Source organism: Leguminivora glycinivorella, chromosome 16, assembly GCF_023078275.1.
Source record: "Leguminivora glycinivorella isolate SPB_JAAS2020 chromosome 16, LegGlyc_1.1, whole genome shotgun sequence".
Classification (NCBI taxonomy): domain Eukaryota; kingdom Metazoa; phylum Arthropoda; class Insecta; order Lepidoptera; family Tortricidae; genus Leguminivora; species Leguminivora glycinivorella.
In genome coordinates, this window is record NC_062986.1 from 5,103,848 (window position 1) to 5,120,401 (window position 16,554).

At 35.5% G+C, this 16,554-nt stretch overlaps 1 protein-coding gene across 1 annotated transcript in view; it reads right to left on the reverse strand.

Annotated features, from left to right (window-relative positions):
• Positions 1-4,507: 4,507 nt before the first annotated feature.
• The window catches only part of LOC125234674 (putative phosphatidate phosphatase), a 124,043-nt gene continuing 111,996 nt past the window's right edge, over positions 4,508-16,554 (reverse strand). Inside the window, 3 exon segments of the mRNA XM_048141015.1 lie at positions 4,508-6,401; positions 8,183-8,359; positions 8,806-8,970. Of these exon segments, the coding sequence (XP_047996972.1) occupies positions 6,285-6,401; positions 8,183-8,359; positions 8,806-8,970 (459 nt within the window). The 3' untranslated portion in view covers positions 4,508-6,284.

Genomic DNA, 16,554 nt, shown 5'->3' on the forward strand with positions numbered 1-16,554 from the left:
TTTGTTGCGCCACACAACATGTACGGAAAACGGTAACAAAATAAGAAAAAATCGTATGGGACAATTTTTTTAACTACTAGGATTGAAAAAGCTAATGATTCTGAGTAGAAATAGCATATTTTTTTAAGCAATAAAGTCGTATATACATCTTTATCTATATACAGTATGTAAACTAACGAAAACCATTTACTGTAACCCGTAAATGTCCAGGTGATACTGAGAAACTTTTACTATGGGACCAACACCCAAAACGCGAAATAAAAATTTACTCTCCCATAGGAAATACTTACTATTAAATAGATATGAAACTGTCAGAAGATATTTTCGTGATTTCGGGGTTGATCCCATAGTAAAAGTTTCTCAGTATCACCTGGACATTTACGGGTTACAGTAAATGGTTTTCGTTAGTTTACATACTGTATATATTCTTTTGGCACTTTATCCGTATCTATATTTTAATACTTTGACTGTACGCAAATAACGTCACAATCGCTTACGCTTCGTGAGTGTATTTAAGCTAGCTCTCCCTATCACTCTTCTGTAGTGGTCTAGTGGCGCGACAGAGACAGACTGCGTTTCGATTGGCGTTTAGCGTCAACGATTCTCACTCTGGCTATCACTAGGCCGGTAACATTTGCGAATTATATTCATTTGATTATCAACTGTAATATATAAGGAGTACGGATTCTCTTCGAGTGTTTTGAAATATCTGCATTGCAATCTAAGGCACTGGTCCCACCACTAGCTAGTAAAGCGATGAGCTATCGGCTATTTAAGCGACAAAAGATAGTCGTTGCCGTGTAAACAAAAGATAGAGATGTATTATAGCTGAGCGATGAACTAGAAAATAGTCAATAGCTCAGCTATAATACATCTGTCACTTTTATTTACACGGGAGCGACTATCTTTTGTCGCACAAATAGCCGATAGCTCATAGTTTGCTAGCTCGCCGTGGGACCAGTGCCTAAGGATGGTTTTGGATGATAAAGAATTACCGTGACTGATAAGTGATTACGTGTTTCCGCCCTCGTGGGTATGTTTGTCAATATTTACTTTAACATAGTATTTCAATTCACGGTTATCACTAAGGCACTGGTCCCACCGAGAGCTAGTAAACTATGAGCTATTGGCTATAAAAACGAACAAAGGACAAGCACTCCCATATAAATAAAAGAGACACGGCGATGTTTATAGTTACTCGCCCAGCGGTGAGCTATCAATATCGCCGTGTCTCTTTTATTTGCACGGTAGTGCTTATCTTTTATTCGTTTTTATAGCCAATAGCTCATAGCTTACTAGCTCGCGATGGGACCAGTGCCTAAAAAAGACAGCAAATAGAAATATTAGTGTAAGTAATAACATAAGGTAGTAATGTTAGGTAGTGCTGTAGTAATCATGAAATTACTCATTTTCTGAATTAAGAGTACCTACTTATTTGGTTATTTCATTTAGGATTCAGTTTTTGACCCTAGATAAGGTTTATTTTTAACCGACTTTAAAAAAGGAGGAGGTTCTCAATTCAATAATTGATTTGTTTATAATTTGGATGTTTAGATTATTGCAATCCGATAAGAAATCTGAATTCGAAGGTTTATTATTTTTGGCTTTTTAGTTTCTCCGTGTTTTGTAACACGCTTTTTCGTTATTTAGTAGTAGAGTATTGGCGTGTATCTAGGCCACATTTTGACGCAAGAGGCAAAGCGTTCAAAAGGTTAAACCTTACTCGTAGCAAGAACGATTTATTACTGGACTGACAAAGCCCATACAAAAAAGCGTACCCCTAAAAAGTATGGGCCTTTTAGGCGTAAAACTAGATGGCGCTGTTCGCAGCCTGGAAGTGGACAATATCATATTTCCCCAAATATTTTTGCGTGTTTTTATGTTTTATAAGAACAAATGACATATCTCTTTGTTTTAAAATCATGTACGATGACTGTGTTTTTATTTTGTGCGATAAAGATTAAAGAATGCAACAAATTAAATACCTACTAAGTATTGGGTTGTGATATTAAAGCCTAGGTACCTATCTTATAATCACTAGATTTGAGGGCAATTAATCTTTGTATTGTTCATTCTAGTGAGTTGTCTAGACAGGCATGAAGCATTTAAGATAGTCATTAATTGTTAACAAAAAGGATTAATGAAAACAAAAGATACTCGGCCAGATCCTTTCTCGGCGTGGCATTAGTGCGTTTTCACATTATTCGATCCGATATCGGATGTCGGACCGATATCCCATAAATTACAGGCGCCATCTTGGATTTTTTCCATTGAAATTCTACCAACATCCGATATCGGATCGGATAGTATGAAAACGGCCTTAGTTGTATGCAGTTTGCACCAATTTTAAGTGACCCTAATTATTGATGTGCCGACGGAAAGTTTCCAAAATTCTGAAATTTTCACATAGGAAAACTTCGGAAACTTTCCATTCTTTGTATGGACAATTGTATGAATGGAAACTTTCCATTTCATAAATTTAAATTTATTTTTCGTGAAAATTTCGTGATTTTTTTATGAAATTTAAGATTTTTTTGGAAAGTTTCCGCAACCCCTAATACTTTTGTTACGTTTCAAGTACTATCGGACCTTCGTATTATTATGAATCGAGGGAATCTCTTAGATACGTGAAGTCGTGAACAGACATTCGCTCATAAAAAACTACCCGTATTTAACTAATAAAAAATAGTTTTATAAATAATAGTAGGTACCTACATACTCGGAAAATACTGCAGAATTATTGTATTACCAAAATAAAACCATTATGTCATAATTATTTTTTTATTTACTTTAAATTATGCTTTTCATTAATGTAAAATTCAAAATAAGCATTCATAGCGATCGTCAAACAATTCAGAAATGCTGCCGACCGCTTTGCTATACAATATACAAGATCTTGAACATACACAGTTTACAATAAAACTATAATTCTAAAATGGTCAAATGGAACTTGTTGGTTAATTTAAAGATTTAGGTTATCACCTGTGTTCTTAGAGGCATTGTCGACACTTTCAGAATTTGGTGATTTTTAGTTCACTAGATGGAGTTGGCAACAATGAGTTAATTGTGATGTAATCCAAGCTATGTTAAGCGCCATCTAGTGACAATGTTATTTCATATTTTATTTGACTTATGAGTCAATAAAACATATTTAATCTCTGTACTACGAGAAACTGTTGAAGTAACATAGTAATGTCGTTTTCCCCTCACTAGCTCGGAAACACGTGTTTTGTCCTTTAATACCAGCGGGTAAAAACGCATTTTATCCACTAGTGGGTAAAGTAATTTGACCTTGAATAAAGTCAAATTAACTGCTTCAAAATTGATAAAAGTAGGTGAATCTAGTAATAAAGATGATTTACCACCTGGAACTACTACTGGAAGCAGTGATAAACATATTTTTTGCGCTGTAGTTTCCTCGCTATAGTGAGGGGAAAAGTTTTGTGTTACACTCGGGTGCAAATTTATTTTACTTCTCGTGTTAAAAAACTCGCAAGTTCAGGATTCTATTCTCGAACCACTCGCTTCGCTCGTGGTTCAACTATAGAATCCTTTCACTTGCTCGTTTTTCAATTCCACACTCGGCGTTAAAATACAACTTTGCCCCCTTGTATAACAAATAACTATTGTTATGTCATTTCTTGCAGTGTTTAATAGTCTGAAATCCACGTGATAAACCTTCATTCAATTAAAATTTCCAACAAACTTCAAGGACCAGTATATTTAAACGATTTAACACCTACATAAATAATTCATCTTAATATAAAATAAAATTAACAAAACTTAACTAACAAGATATGTACAAAGCGGAACTCATCCAAATATATATTTATTAAATTTTTATTATGTTAATAATTTAAGGCCACAGCGGCGATTTTACGTCCACCTTAACGAGTCACAATTTTGAACTAATTTACTTATGCAATGTTTAGTTTTGTCTCTTTCTAACTAAACTAATGCGAAAGGGAGACTTGCATTATATAATAATTACGCTTGGGTAATATGGGTGGGGATCAATAAGTTTTTTCACTGCTATTTACATAAGAATAAATAAATAAATATTGGGGGACACCTTACAGAGATCAACCCAGCCTCAAACTAAAGCTTGCTGTACTATGAGTGCTAGGCGACGATATACATGAATGAGAATTGAGTAGCACTTCGAAAAAATATGTAAAGTAATTCTCAATACTGACATTAAGATTAAAATTTATGATAAAGAAGGTTGTTTAAGTGAAGAGGAAAATAAATAAGTAGTTAAGGTTAAAAAAACATAAATGGGCATTTTTTTTTTCAAAGTTGTCCACCCTAACCGTTGTTTTTTTTTGGATTTGGAAATTTTTATGTGGTTTCCACTCAGAATCGCGAGCTCTTTCATTTCTTCTAGGAGAAAAAAAGTTTCCCAAGGCTTTCTTCCCATTCCGTTACCATTTTTTCATACGTTTTGTATGGCGGTAACGGAATGGAAGGCTTGAAAAATGTATGGAAATCTTGGGCTATTTTTTTTCTCCTGTCAGTATCGAACAACCTTCCGTTTCTGAGTATGACGCTCAAAAAATACCCTAATTACAAAAAAGTGGGGTGGAAAACTTTGAAAAGAATGGCCCAAATGAAGATAATATAAAGAAACAATTCATTATAGAATAGAATTAAATGTTTTTCTCACTATAAATAACAGTGATAGAACTTTCCAATACGATAAACAACTACATATTGACTAAATTTCCCACATCATAAGCGTTTACACTGCTCACCAGTCTGCAATATTTTTACATGTCTATATCACAGTATCAAATACATGCCCCGAGTCTTCTAGACCAGAGGTATCTTATTCTACAATAATATATTCGTAATTAAAACTACTTATAGACGCATGTGTTGACAGCTAGATGGCGCTGTATTAACTATTCATTGTCAACAACCCGCCAAGCGGGTTCTCTCGACGTAGACACTTTTCGCTTTAAACAGCTACCTACGCTTGCTACATTTATTATCTGAAATACTGCAGGCGACAGTTCACCTCACACTGACAGTAAACATCTTTAAAATAATAAACACTTGTCGTCTCGACAATAAGATCTATAGTCAATTTTAAAACTCTGTGCAACGCCATCTAGTTGAGATATGTACATAAGTTAGATAATGATGTTTTAACTTATTGCGTCTGTTATAACTTATAACTCTTTTATCTATGGTAAAGTAAATAAATGAGCTGTGCCATATGTCTAATTTTTCAAACAATTAAATGCATTAAAATAAAATGCCTTAAAATTCGTACCGATTGAAATAAATTATTTACAAACTACGCTAAAATTATAACTAAAAAATTGTACTTTAAATTACCTATGTATACAAACTTGAAATGAAAGCTTGTATAGGAATAAATAGTGTATAAATATATAAACAACACATTGCACGAAAACTTTAAGTAGTATAATATGCTTAAACAATCATAAGGCGATTTTTGAAGTTTTAACTCAACTTCAGTAAAACCAAAAATCGCCTTAAAATGGAATCAAGTCAACTTATATTTTAAAATGACATTTATAAATTGTACTGTATCTGTTCTAAAGCAGCCATACCAATATTTTCTGCGCACTTTTTATACACACAATTAAATTACTTATCAGTTGTATTATATTCGAAAAAGGCACTAACTTAAGAATGAAGTCGTTTATTATTACGTCTACGACAAAATCTAACTTTCAGAAGCTGTCCCTATGTTGATGAAAGAAAAGTTCCTAAAACCAATTATGTACAGGTTTTGCATATAGTTTTTGTTATAGTAGGTACTGATTAAATCTAAATTAAACCTATATTATATTGTTTTAGCGCTGCCATCTACCTCTTAGATATAAGACTGAATAAAAGGTTATGCTGCATTAAGCTACAAGAAAACATTTTAGCTACCTCGCAGTACAAATTAGTCTAAAATCATTCATATTTAGGATCTCATTTTCCTTCAGTTGACTAAGTTGCATCGTAGTTCCGATCACTAAATACAGATGGCGTTGATACTTAATATCAATAGCTACCATTTTACTGACTTCGAACATGTTTAACATCTGTAGTTCAATATTCCTAAACATTACTTTAGTAGACTCCAATTACCATTCTTTCGCACTAGCTTGACATCAAGTTTTACCGTTTATTTGCAAATTATTATAGTTACCATAGTTCCAAGTAGGATACACAGATGGCGCTGTAATCAAAAAGTTGAATTAAGCTACACTTGCAAGTCAATACTCGTGGGAGATGACCGTCGGTCACTCGTCGTCGGACTGTCAAACGCGCCACCCGGAGGCCGAGCGGGTGTTGCCGTTGGTTTGCAGCTCCGAGTCGTGGTGGCTCACTGGTTGCCGGTTCCGGGGGGTCTTGCGGAGATTGGAGACGAATGTGAACTGGAAATTGAGAAAAATAACATGTTAATACTTAAAATTATATCGTTCACAAATCACTATTAACGAGCACTTGAAACTCTTACAAGAGACTTATAAAAGTATGGTGCGGGAACTGATTGTGTTAGTTTGTCAAAAATGTAACAGATGGCGCCAGTAGTAGCGAAGGAGCGTACAGTACAGTTGACTACAAAGAGATGTATCCACTTCTTCACCTTATTGCATTGTAATACAACTGTACAAGTTTCTGTAGGAGGACTGCATTTTGTTCGCATTTGAGCGTGTATTGGCATAGAGAAATGTAAAAGATATTTTGTAATTGCTATCTGTGCTGGTCTCTTAATGTATTTTCCATCACACCCGCACTTTAAATGTGCTATTGCACGCAGGCGGAGCGTGAGTTATGTACCGTACTTAACTTTTTTACATCTGTTTACATATTTTTTACATTGCGAGTGTAATGAAAAACATTGTGTGTAACTCGGGGAGTATGAATATTACTTACTCTCGTTAGTAATATTCAACTTCCTCCCCTTGTTGCACAATGTACTATATGAATAGATACTCTACTCAAAAGAGTTCAGTCATTTTTTTTAAATTAAATTCATAAACCCACCAAATGCAAAAATAAGATCCGCCAAAGAACTGACCGGTCGAAGTTTTTGTCAAACAAAACTTGCCATGTTTAATCTTGAAACTTCATAGCTAGGTGTTTTTTTTGTTGAGGAGGCAATTTAGGTAGGTAGTTTTTCACTAACTACAAAACAGGTATAAATTGAGAAGTCAATTTAACTGATTGAACCACAAAGGATCAATATCTCTATTAGAGATGGGCCGAATATTCGGTATTCGGCATATTCGGCAAGTTTTTCAATGTTCGTATTCGGCCGAATAATTCGGTTGCATTGCCGAATATTTACCGAATAAACAAAATAACTAATGAAGATCTTACGTATTCCATTGGATAATAAGCTCCTATTTTAGTATCTCGCTGTCAATGTCGCTACACAATGTTAAGGTCAATTTGTGTTGTACATTCACGCGAGGAAAATGTAGGAGAGGTCTTGTTTAAGCCCCCCTATCCCCCCTATCTTTATCATTCCTTGGTACACTGACATGTTTATAATTTTACCACGGCGCCCTATCCTAGCCAAGCAGACTACTACTACTACTTCACTGGCAGCGACCCAAAAAGGATATTTATTTATTTATTTATTTATTTAAACTTTATTGCACAAATTATCAATAAAAAGTACAAATGGCGGACTTAACGCCTTAAGGCATTCTCTACCAGTCAACCATTGGGCAAAACAGAGATAGTTAGTTTGGTGCACAATATTATAGAGCCTGTATGAGATTGTAATGATTAAATACAAGTCTATTGGCCAAGGATATTGGCCTCCGACACAAGAGATCGCCACTCTGCCCTATCCTGCGCCACTTCACGCCAGTTGGGTACACCGAGCGCGGACAGGTCTTTTAGGGCTTGCTTGCACCAGCGATATCTGGGACTGGGACGCCCAAGCAGATAGCTAGTCCAAATAGATAGCAAACATGGTTACACTCCCCCCTCCCCTCCATCTTTCTTTGAGAGAACACTTACGATCTCATTAATATGTGTCTTCCCCTTGTCATCAAAGTAATAAAAGCAGTAGCCGGTTAGTTGGTTCAGAGTCCGTTAAGGCTCTGCTCTATAGAATGTCGCTCACAGCAAGATACACGTGGATTCATTTTAGAACTCTTGTGCATCAGGTAATGACTCAGCATGATCTGTAGGCACTCACCACGATTATAGCGACTAGTAGACCGATGCTGAAGCCAGCGAGCACATCGCTCCAGTGGTGCTTGTAGTCGGACACCCGGGTCATGACGGTGTACCATGCCAGCATGATCAGCACGAATTGGATGGCGTGCCGGAGGAGCTTGGAGCCGCGCCAGGTGAAGCGCTTGTGGAGGTAGAACTGAAAACATAGAAATAAATATCAGGAGAGGTAAGATATTTAGATAAAATAAGAGTTGATCAAAGATCGGCATCTTCGGCAGATTCGGCAATCTTTCTACGATGGCTCATGCTTGCAAAATTGAGACGAGTAAAATATTGGCTTCGTCATTCGTTACAAATTCCGTGGTTTGAGTCTTTTATCCATCACAAGAAATGTCACTTTTGCTTTAATATTTAGCATTTGGAATAGGGCAACCTAGAAATCTTCACCTCTAAAGTACATACCCTTTCAGTACCGATTTGGTTCAATTTTGTTAGGTAAGGTTGGTTCATAATTTTTGCTAGGTAAAGCCAGGGCACATACAAAGAATATGAATGCTCACTAGAAAATGAATTGGAGGTCATGCGAAGACTCTCGTCTATCATGATTCATGTGTTACAATTTGTTCTCCACTTTAGACTTACCGAAAAATACAGCATGGTATACGCAGAGAAGGAAGAATGTCCGCTAGGGAAAGACAGTCTCATCTCCTTGATCAGTTTGGGTTCATCTGTGCGGAGACACTCGAAGTCCACGATGTAACGCCATTTGTTCTCGGGCGCGGTGCAGTTTATATTAGGCCGACAGATCTGTAACAATATTGGTGAGAATAAAAAGTCAAGCAGTAAAAATCAAAAGAATTCTAGCTGACTGCCTACAGATGGATAGGCGATTAATCCACTTAATCCACAGAAAAAGGCAGATCTGGGACAAGGGCAGTGAGAATAAATAATCAAGCTCTAAAACAAAAACAAAAAATTCTAGCTGCTGCCCATAGACGGATAGGCGATTAATCCTAAGAAAAAGGCGAACTCTTAAAAAACCTTTAGCATACCATAATACCATGTTCAAGTGATCTCGATATGGATCGAAGAATTTGTAATTGGTTATAGAAGTTAATGTTTATCTTTATTCTATTGACTGTATTAAAAATATAAGTATCAGAAGTTTTTATACTTTTACCAGCTTGTAAATCGATTTTACAGCAATTTTATTGTATTTACTATTTGAACTATCTGTATGAATGCACTTACGTAATCTTAAGTAGTTCCAAATATCAATTTACAGTTAATTTAAGATCTTCAACAAGATACAATTAACATGCATGAAGTAAAAGACTCGAGTAAAAATCAATTCTGAGAACCGATCCATTACCAGACACTCGTAAATAGTCAGCCATTTAATATTATTGCACTCAAAAACAATTTTCTCGAGTGACGGCTCGCTCCCTGAGGCTTAAATGCCGGTTTGACATTTGCCTTTCCCAATCCATTTGCCTTTCCCAAGGCAAAGATAACTTTACTGGTCATAAAAACTGTAATCGCTTTGGAAAAATACTATATTTTCAAGAAAAAACCACCACTATAACAGTGGGCACAAGGACGATATCCAATTGTGCTTTTAATGTCGTTCGCGCCTTTCTGGTAAGGGACGCATTGGTATATTTTGCCTGAAAGCACAAATGTTAAATGGAATTGTCTCGACGTAAAGCAAGCGTATTCTTTCACGCTAATATGCCAGTCTTAATGTTTATGACTTAAAGCTGTTGCAAATCTGTGTGGAAACCGACTCGAGGAGACACAGAGCTGGATTTAGCGAGCCGAGTGGAAATAACACTACAATGCTTTTAGATAGACGCGGTAAATCCCAGGATGGCTTTACGGCAGAAAACCCTGACGCGTATCTTGAGCTGGATAAGTTTATAGACATTGAAGTACGCTGATGGGATGTGGGTTACAATCTTAGGAGATAAAACTATGAAGTGCTTAGATATCGGCCGATTCAAAGCTGCTTTTGTTGTCTTATGTAAGAGACAGATAATGTACGTAACTTAATAAGGAATTATCGGTTGCTTTCATCATCATTATCATTCATATGACCAGAAGAATATTAAAAATTTTGCGGCAACGCGGTTTTGTTCGTGATTTCGTTTTTTTAAGTAAGATTATTTAAATCAAAGGAAAGAAAATCTATGTGTCAAAATAAATGTTTACCTTACAAATTAAACTTAAAACTTAATAAAATTTCGAGAACTCATTATCCTCCTTGCGCTATCCCGTCATTTCACCGTGGCTCATGGAGCTTGACAACTAGTAACAAAGATTGGTGCAGGAATCGATTGACTACAAGAGAAGTAGTACTTATTTAAGCGTCTTCATCCTGTGACAGTCTATGGAAGCCAAATTTCATAAGATAAATAAAGACAACTTTCATTATGACATTAATTCCCATAAAATTGCAGCAAAAGTTGACGAACTCACCACCTATTAACTCCCAGCCCATAATTCTGTTTACAGTACCAATAACATACCATTATCAGCATGTCCTGAATTAATTTCTACACTATAAAAGGGCACGTCAATCATCCAATCAAGTGGTTCAGTTTCGAGACCAGTTTTTATTTTTGCTTTAATGAAATGCGTACCAAATTGGTGGTTATCTGGTATACTGGCTCGTTGGCAGAGTAAACGGTAGTTTATTTTTCCAGTTTTGCATGTTAAAACTGAGGTAATTTAGTGATTATGGAGAGGCGGTGCCGAAGGGTGGAAGCCTTAAAAGGTATAGATGCAATAATAATGGTTTTGGTAAAATAGACCGAATGAAAACATCAGTAACCTTGAAGAATGAATATACCTAAAGTATAGTGTTGGAAACGAGTTTAACACAAATTTATGGGGAAGCATCAGATGAAATGTATTATGTAGTATTAGTACTGAAAAGGTATCATGCAGTTGATACTTACTTACTAAATACTGATGTGTTTAGTAAAAGAAGATTTTGACAAGACCAGATAATACAGCAATATGGGGTTTAATGAGAGTCATTATGAGCTCCCCTGAAGACTCCTCATCACCTAGAAATTGTCCAATACAGACGTCTACGAAAGCAATAAATATTGTGAACGTCTAAAAGGTCTAAATTGCGTCATTCAACTAAGACACACGATACACATAATTCTACACCAAAACATGTCAAACAGCCGCAGATCAGAACTTGATCATAGTTAACACCAAGACTACTATTCTCGACTGTATTTACAAAATAACCGACTTCCTATCAAACCGCTAACGACATAATTCCCCACATATCAAGTAAATCGAGTCCAATCATCAATCGCAATCGATACCTACTCTGGAACCTAATGCCACTTATTATCGATAGTTTACGCAAAGCCGACATATTTAACTTTCGCTCTCCGTATACCGATTACTGCATTATCGCTCACTTATCGAATGAAATAATGCTTCTGCTGACACTGATCAGTTATAAACTTCATTTCTAAGACATTAAGGTGTAGTTATGAGCAGTAAAAAGTGTTGATACTTCTTAGCCAGCGGCTACTAAGTTATTTTGTGGCAGTGTTGTTCTTACAACGAACGCGAGTAAAGTTAGCCATAAAATCCTGCTTTTCATGACCTCAATCCCAGAGACAGTCAACTGCACTAGTAAATGAGTTTTAGGACAATTCTAATAAAATTAGGCCTTATGTTTGTGCAATCTGCATCAATCATACTTCATCAATCAATAATTTAGTTAGTCTGCCAAATTGAAACTATAAGAAGCTACTGTCATAAGGTCATAACGAATCGGCTAATCGTTGATTTTTTCAAAGAAACATTAAATATATGAGCGCCAAAGGATTTTCTGTAAAACACCTTCAATCGGTTGTACCGAAACAGCCATTTGTATATCATTAATTACTCGTTGCTTGAGGTTAACAATACCTAGTGATTCATTTTCCTAGGCATGACTCGTAACTAATTTAAAAATGCGTAACTAATCTAAAATATTATTAGTTCTTGCCACCGATAAACCAGCCTTCACACAGCCACCTTTTGCAATAGCGCCCAGTAGAATCGATCCGTGCAAAAATAAATATTAATGCACCGATCCAAAGTCTCTCTGAAACATTAACCTTAATCATGCCTGTAGCTTGAACGTAAAATACAATATTACAGTTTACAGTAATAAAAGGTTATAGAGCATTAAATTAATGCGAACGCGTGAGGTGTGAGACATAAACGCGAAAATAAAATGGAGATTATTCAGCGAGAACAGGCTTTAACGGTATATAATCACGCGGGTCGTAAACAGTAGCGGTATGCATGTTTTTATGCATTTTTCGTTTACAGTGAAACCCAAAAGCAGCGACGATTCAAGAACAAGCGCCACTCAAATTTCAAGTCATGGAGTGTCCAGAATCATGAACTCATTTGAAGAAAGTTGTAACTAACACTAATTTTGGTCTGAGACAGTTCCTTTATACAATATAGGGCAGCTTCTGGGTCTGATAGTCAAAACAGCTCAAATCCAGTTTGAGTTCAAAGCAATTTTTTCTTAAAGCTAATGGTTAACAAGGAATGAAATGGCGTGAAGTGAAGGAACTAGATGCACTCAGTAAAATTTGGTGGGTCTGGTTTTAAATTCAAGTCGCTGCGCGGGAGTTTATTGGCCATCGGTCAGAGACGCGGACTGCATCTAATTCTAATGACATGCTTGTTAAAGACTCATCGGTGCATTGGATGTGTCGATGCTTCAAACTGAATGTTTGAAGGATCAGAGTGTTGGAGGCCTAAAAGCGAAAAGCTCTATATCATATAGGTGATGTAGGTATGAAATATATTTTGATTGATTACTATGCGCTTCTGAGTAATGAAAATCTTTAAATGAAAAACAGAACTGAAATGCATTTAGTTTTTTTTATTTTTTCCATTAAAATGTACACTTACCTACTGCGTTGATAAACGTCTTCTTAATAGCATTTTCTGGCATTGCAGCTAGACATATTTTCGTTAAATAAGACTAAAATTCATTAAATGCATTTCGTAATCCGCCCCTTTTGTTGAGTTCTAAATGCATTTTATTTTACTGATCTGAAAGTTGGAGACTTATTTTATTGGTTGAATACAAGATACAAGATACTGCCCATCTAGTCCAAAAGAGTTTAGTAATGAGATGCATTGACTTTCAATAGATAATAAAAACAGCTCTAAAAAATCCGATACATTAGAATAAAGAAATAAAAGCATTGAAGCCGCCTCAACCGCTGAAGGCGTTAAAATCCAAAGATCTTCCAGGTTTCATATCAGATTCCATGGACGTAGACAGCACGGTTCTGTTAAATTGATTCCCCGGCCCAAGAATCCCAGATATGAGATAGGTACAAGAAGATTGCGATCCGATCGGTTTTATTAAGCTCGTGCTGGACCGTGGTAAACCGCATTAGATATAATTATAAAACATTGGAGAACTATCTACTCTAATACGTAAAGAAAAGGATGATTTTAGAATAGATGGTGAAGATTGAAAAGACAATGCGAATGTGGAGGTAAAAGAGCATCGCGATTCGCGCTTTCCAGTTTATTAATTCTGCGCAAGATATTGTTGGACAACATTATTTTAACGACATGCGATTCTATGCAAAACATAGAATTATACAGTCAACCAAATAATTCATTAGGATCCTAGGCCACTCTAGAACCTTTGGACAGTGAATGTCAAACCAACTTCTATGGCAAATAATAGCAGGGTGTCAGTAAGACAGGGTTCTAGAGTGGCCTGTGCCGTATTTCACAATATTAGTGGGAATTGTCACCCGACATTCTATCACTACCGTCGCCTTCGCCGTTCATTGCATGTTCAACAAGGAAATACTCGTATTGACGCTGAGTAACAATTTTACTTATCCCCATATACTCTACAATGTAGAGTATAAAAGGAAGATATAGAGTCTACATTAAAATTAAATTGATGTTGCAATGTATAACGTTAAATTTATGTTGCAATTGTTAAGTTGTTTCGTTTTAAATTCTAGATTTGTATATTCATAATCATTTCCAAATTCTAAATTCGTGCTTGAATACTTACTACTTTAATCGTGCATGTAATAGTTATTTGTTTTACAAGGGGGCAAAGTAGTTGTTTAGGTTTACTGACGATTCGCCAAAAAACGTTTCCCAAAGTTTCACATCCATAACTATTATTCCCAAATTATCATTTCCCAAATAAACGTTTGGCAAAACAACTTATCGCAAATTGACATTTAGCAAAACTTTTTTTGGCAAGTATTTGTTTCCCAAAATATTTACTTGGTCAAATTTCATTTCACCAAATATTATTTAGTCAAAGGTATTGTTAGGCAAAATTTCCATTTCCCAATAATGTAATTAAATGGTGCACTAGAAATTTGTTTGTTGATTTTATACTTTGTGTCCAAGATTTGCGTGAAATGATGTGTATGTCGTACTTTTTTTCCTCCTGCTGAAAATGTAAAGGATGACATTTTCACTTACATGTTCGGATACATTTTATTAAACGAAACCTGATGGTTTCAATACCATTAATTTTTAATTACTTTAAAAAGTCATTTCCGTTTTGCTCACTGTCAACCTAACACGCTCCTCCTCGCTTCGCTCGTCGTTGCACCTAAACTGACTCTGTCACACACGAGTTTTCTGTTACAGTACTAATAAAATTATTACATTACATTTATGCCTTGTAATATTTATTGTCAAACGTGGTTTTGCATGGTGTAATTTGTAGAAACATTTTTTGACAAAAAAATAGCTGACAAAATATTTTTGTCCCGTAATAAATTTGACAAAAATAAAGTTGAGAAAACTTTTCTTGTCGAACTGAAGCACTTGGGAATAAAACTGAAATTATCATTTGACAGATTTTAAGTTAAATGCAAAAAAATATTCGGTAAATTAAATGCACCCCGCAGAAATGAAAATGCAAATGCCTAAATATTTTCTAAATTTGCGATGTGAAATTTTGACAAAACATGTTTTTGGGATATAAGTTTTGCCATTAAAAACGTTTGCGAAATAAATTTTTGTCTAAATAAAATTTGACTAAGTGAATTTGTGCCAAATGATAATTTGACCAAACAAATTCATTGCGAAACATACCTTTGCCAAACAATACTTTGGGAAATGAAACTATTGCGATATGATTATTGGGAAATGAAATTTGACGAAACGTTTTTTGGCGAAACGGCAGGACACCAGTTGTTTAACCGCACGTGCCAATATTGATACCTGAGCAAGCAAAAGATTCCAAGAATCAAGAATCTTCAAGAATCTTGAGCGTTGCGAGGGTATCAAGGCACGAAGGTTAAACAAACTTTGCCACCGAGTGAAACACAAAAAATTTCACCACACCAACACGAACAAAATACTGACTATAAAACATCAAAATAAATCAAATCCATCAATTTATTCAATATTTATGATTCAAAATCATCATTTATAGGTAAAATCTAGCAGCCAGATTAAGACATAGAGTTAAAATTTGTATGAAATTACTTTGCCCCCTTGTGGATAAACTGCAATTTTGCTATCTGTTTTCGAATAGCAAAGAAAGCCTTTACCAGTTGGTGTGGTGAAAAACTATTTATTAATGCCTGTTAAAATCAACTTTTTTAATTTTAATTGTATAATTTTTCGGAGCAATGAATTCTGTAATAGCTATAAGTGGAAACTGTTTTGGCTTATGAGTTAACTTTGTTTGTTTACCTTCATGTATTATCATATGCTGCATGTTTCGCTAATAAATAAATAATAAAAATAAAACATAAAATAACCCAAGAATAGGCGCAGAATTGTCAGTGTCAATATCACTCTGATGAAACAGCCCACTGGGATTCAAATTGTTTGACGGTACCAACAAAGTAATGAAGCTTTCTCCCACGAGTTTTACGAGTATATTATCCAAGGGCTCTAACCAAAACCATCAAAAGCTGTTTAAATGGTGTCCACCATAAATTAGATAGTAAACTCCGTACCGCCGTGTCCGTCGCCGTAAAATTTGCATTTACGAGTGTGTTCGTTACATTATCTCTGTGTGATTCTGTAATTGGATTTATCTAAGATCTAGAACCTGTTTCTTGTACATTACGTGTCGGGAACGTGTTGCACGTTGTGAGAGACATCTCGTCCTATAGACACTGATATAGGGGAGAGCGGGGCTAGAAGTTACCTACTATGTTTATAGACTACTAAATTTTGTGGCTTACTTTTAAGGCATGATTATTTGCAGTCCTTTGAGGTTCAAACCTCGCATTTAGGCAGGTTAATTCATTAGAAATCAAATATAGTGATTAAAAAACAGTGTCTTATTTGCTTTGACCGCTGTACTCTAAAGTGTTGTGCAACTTGTGCAATTCATTG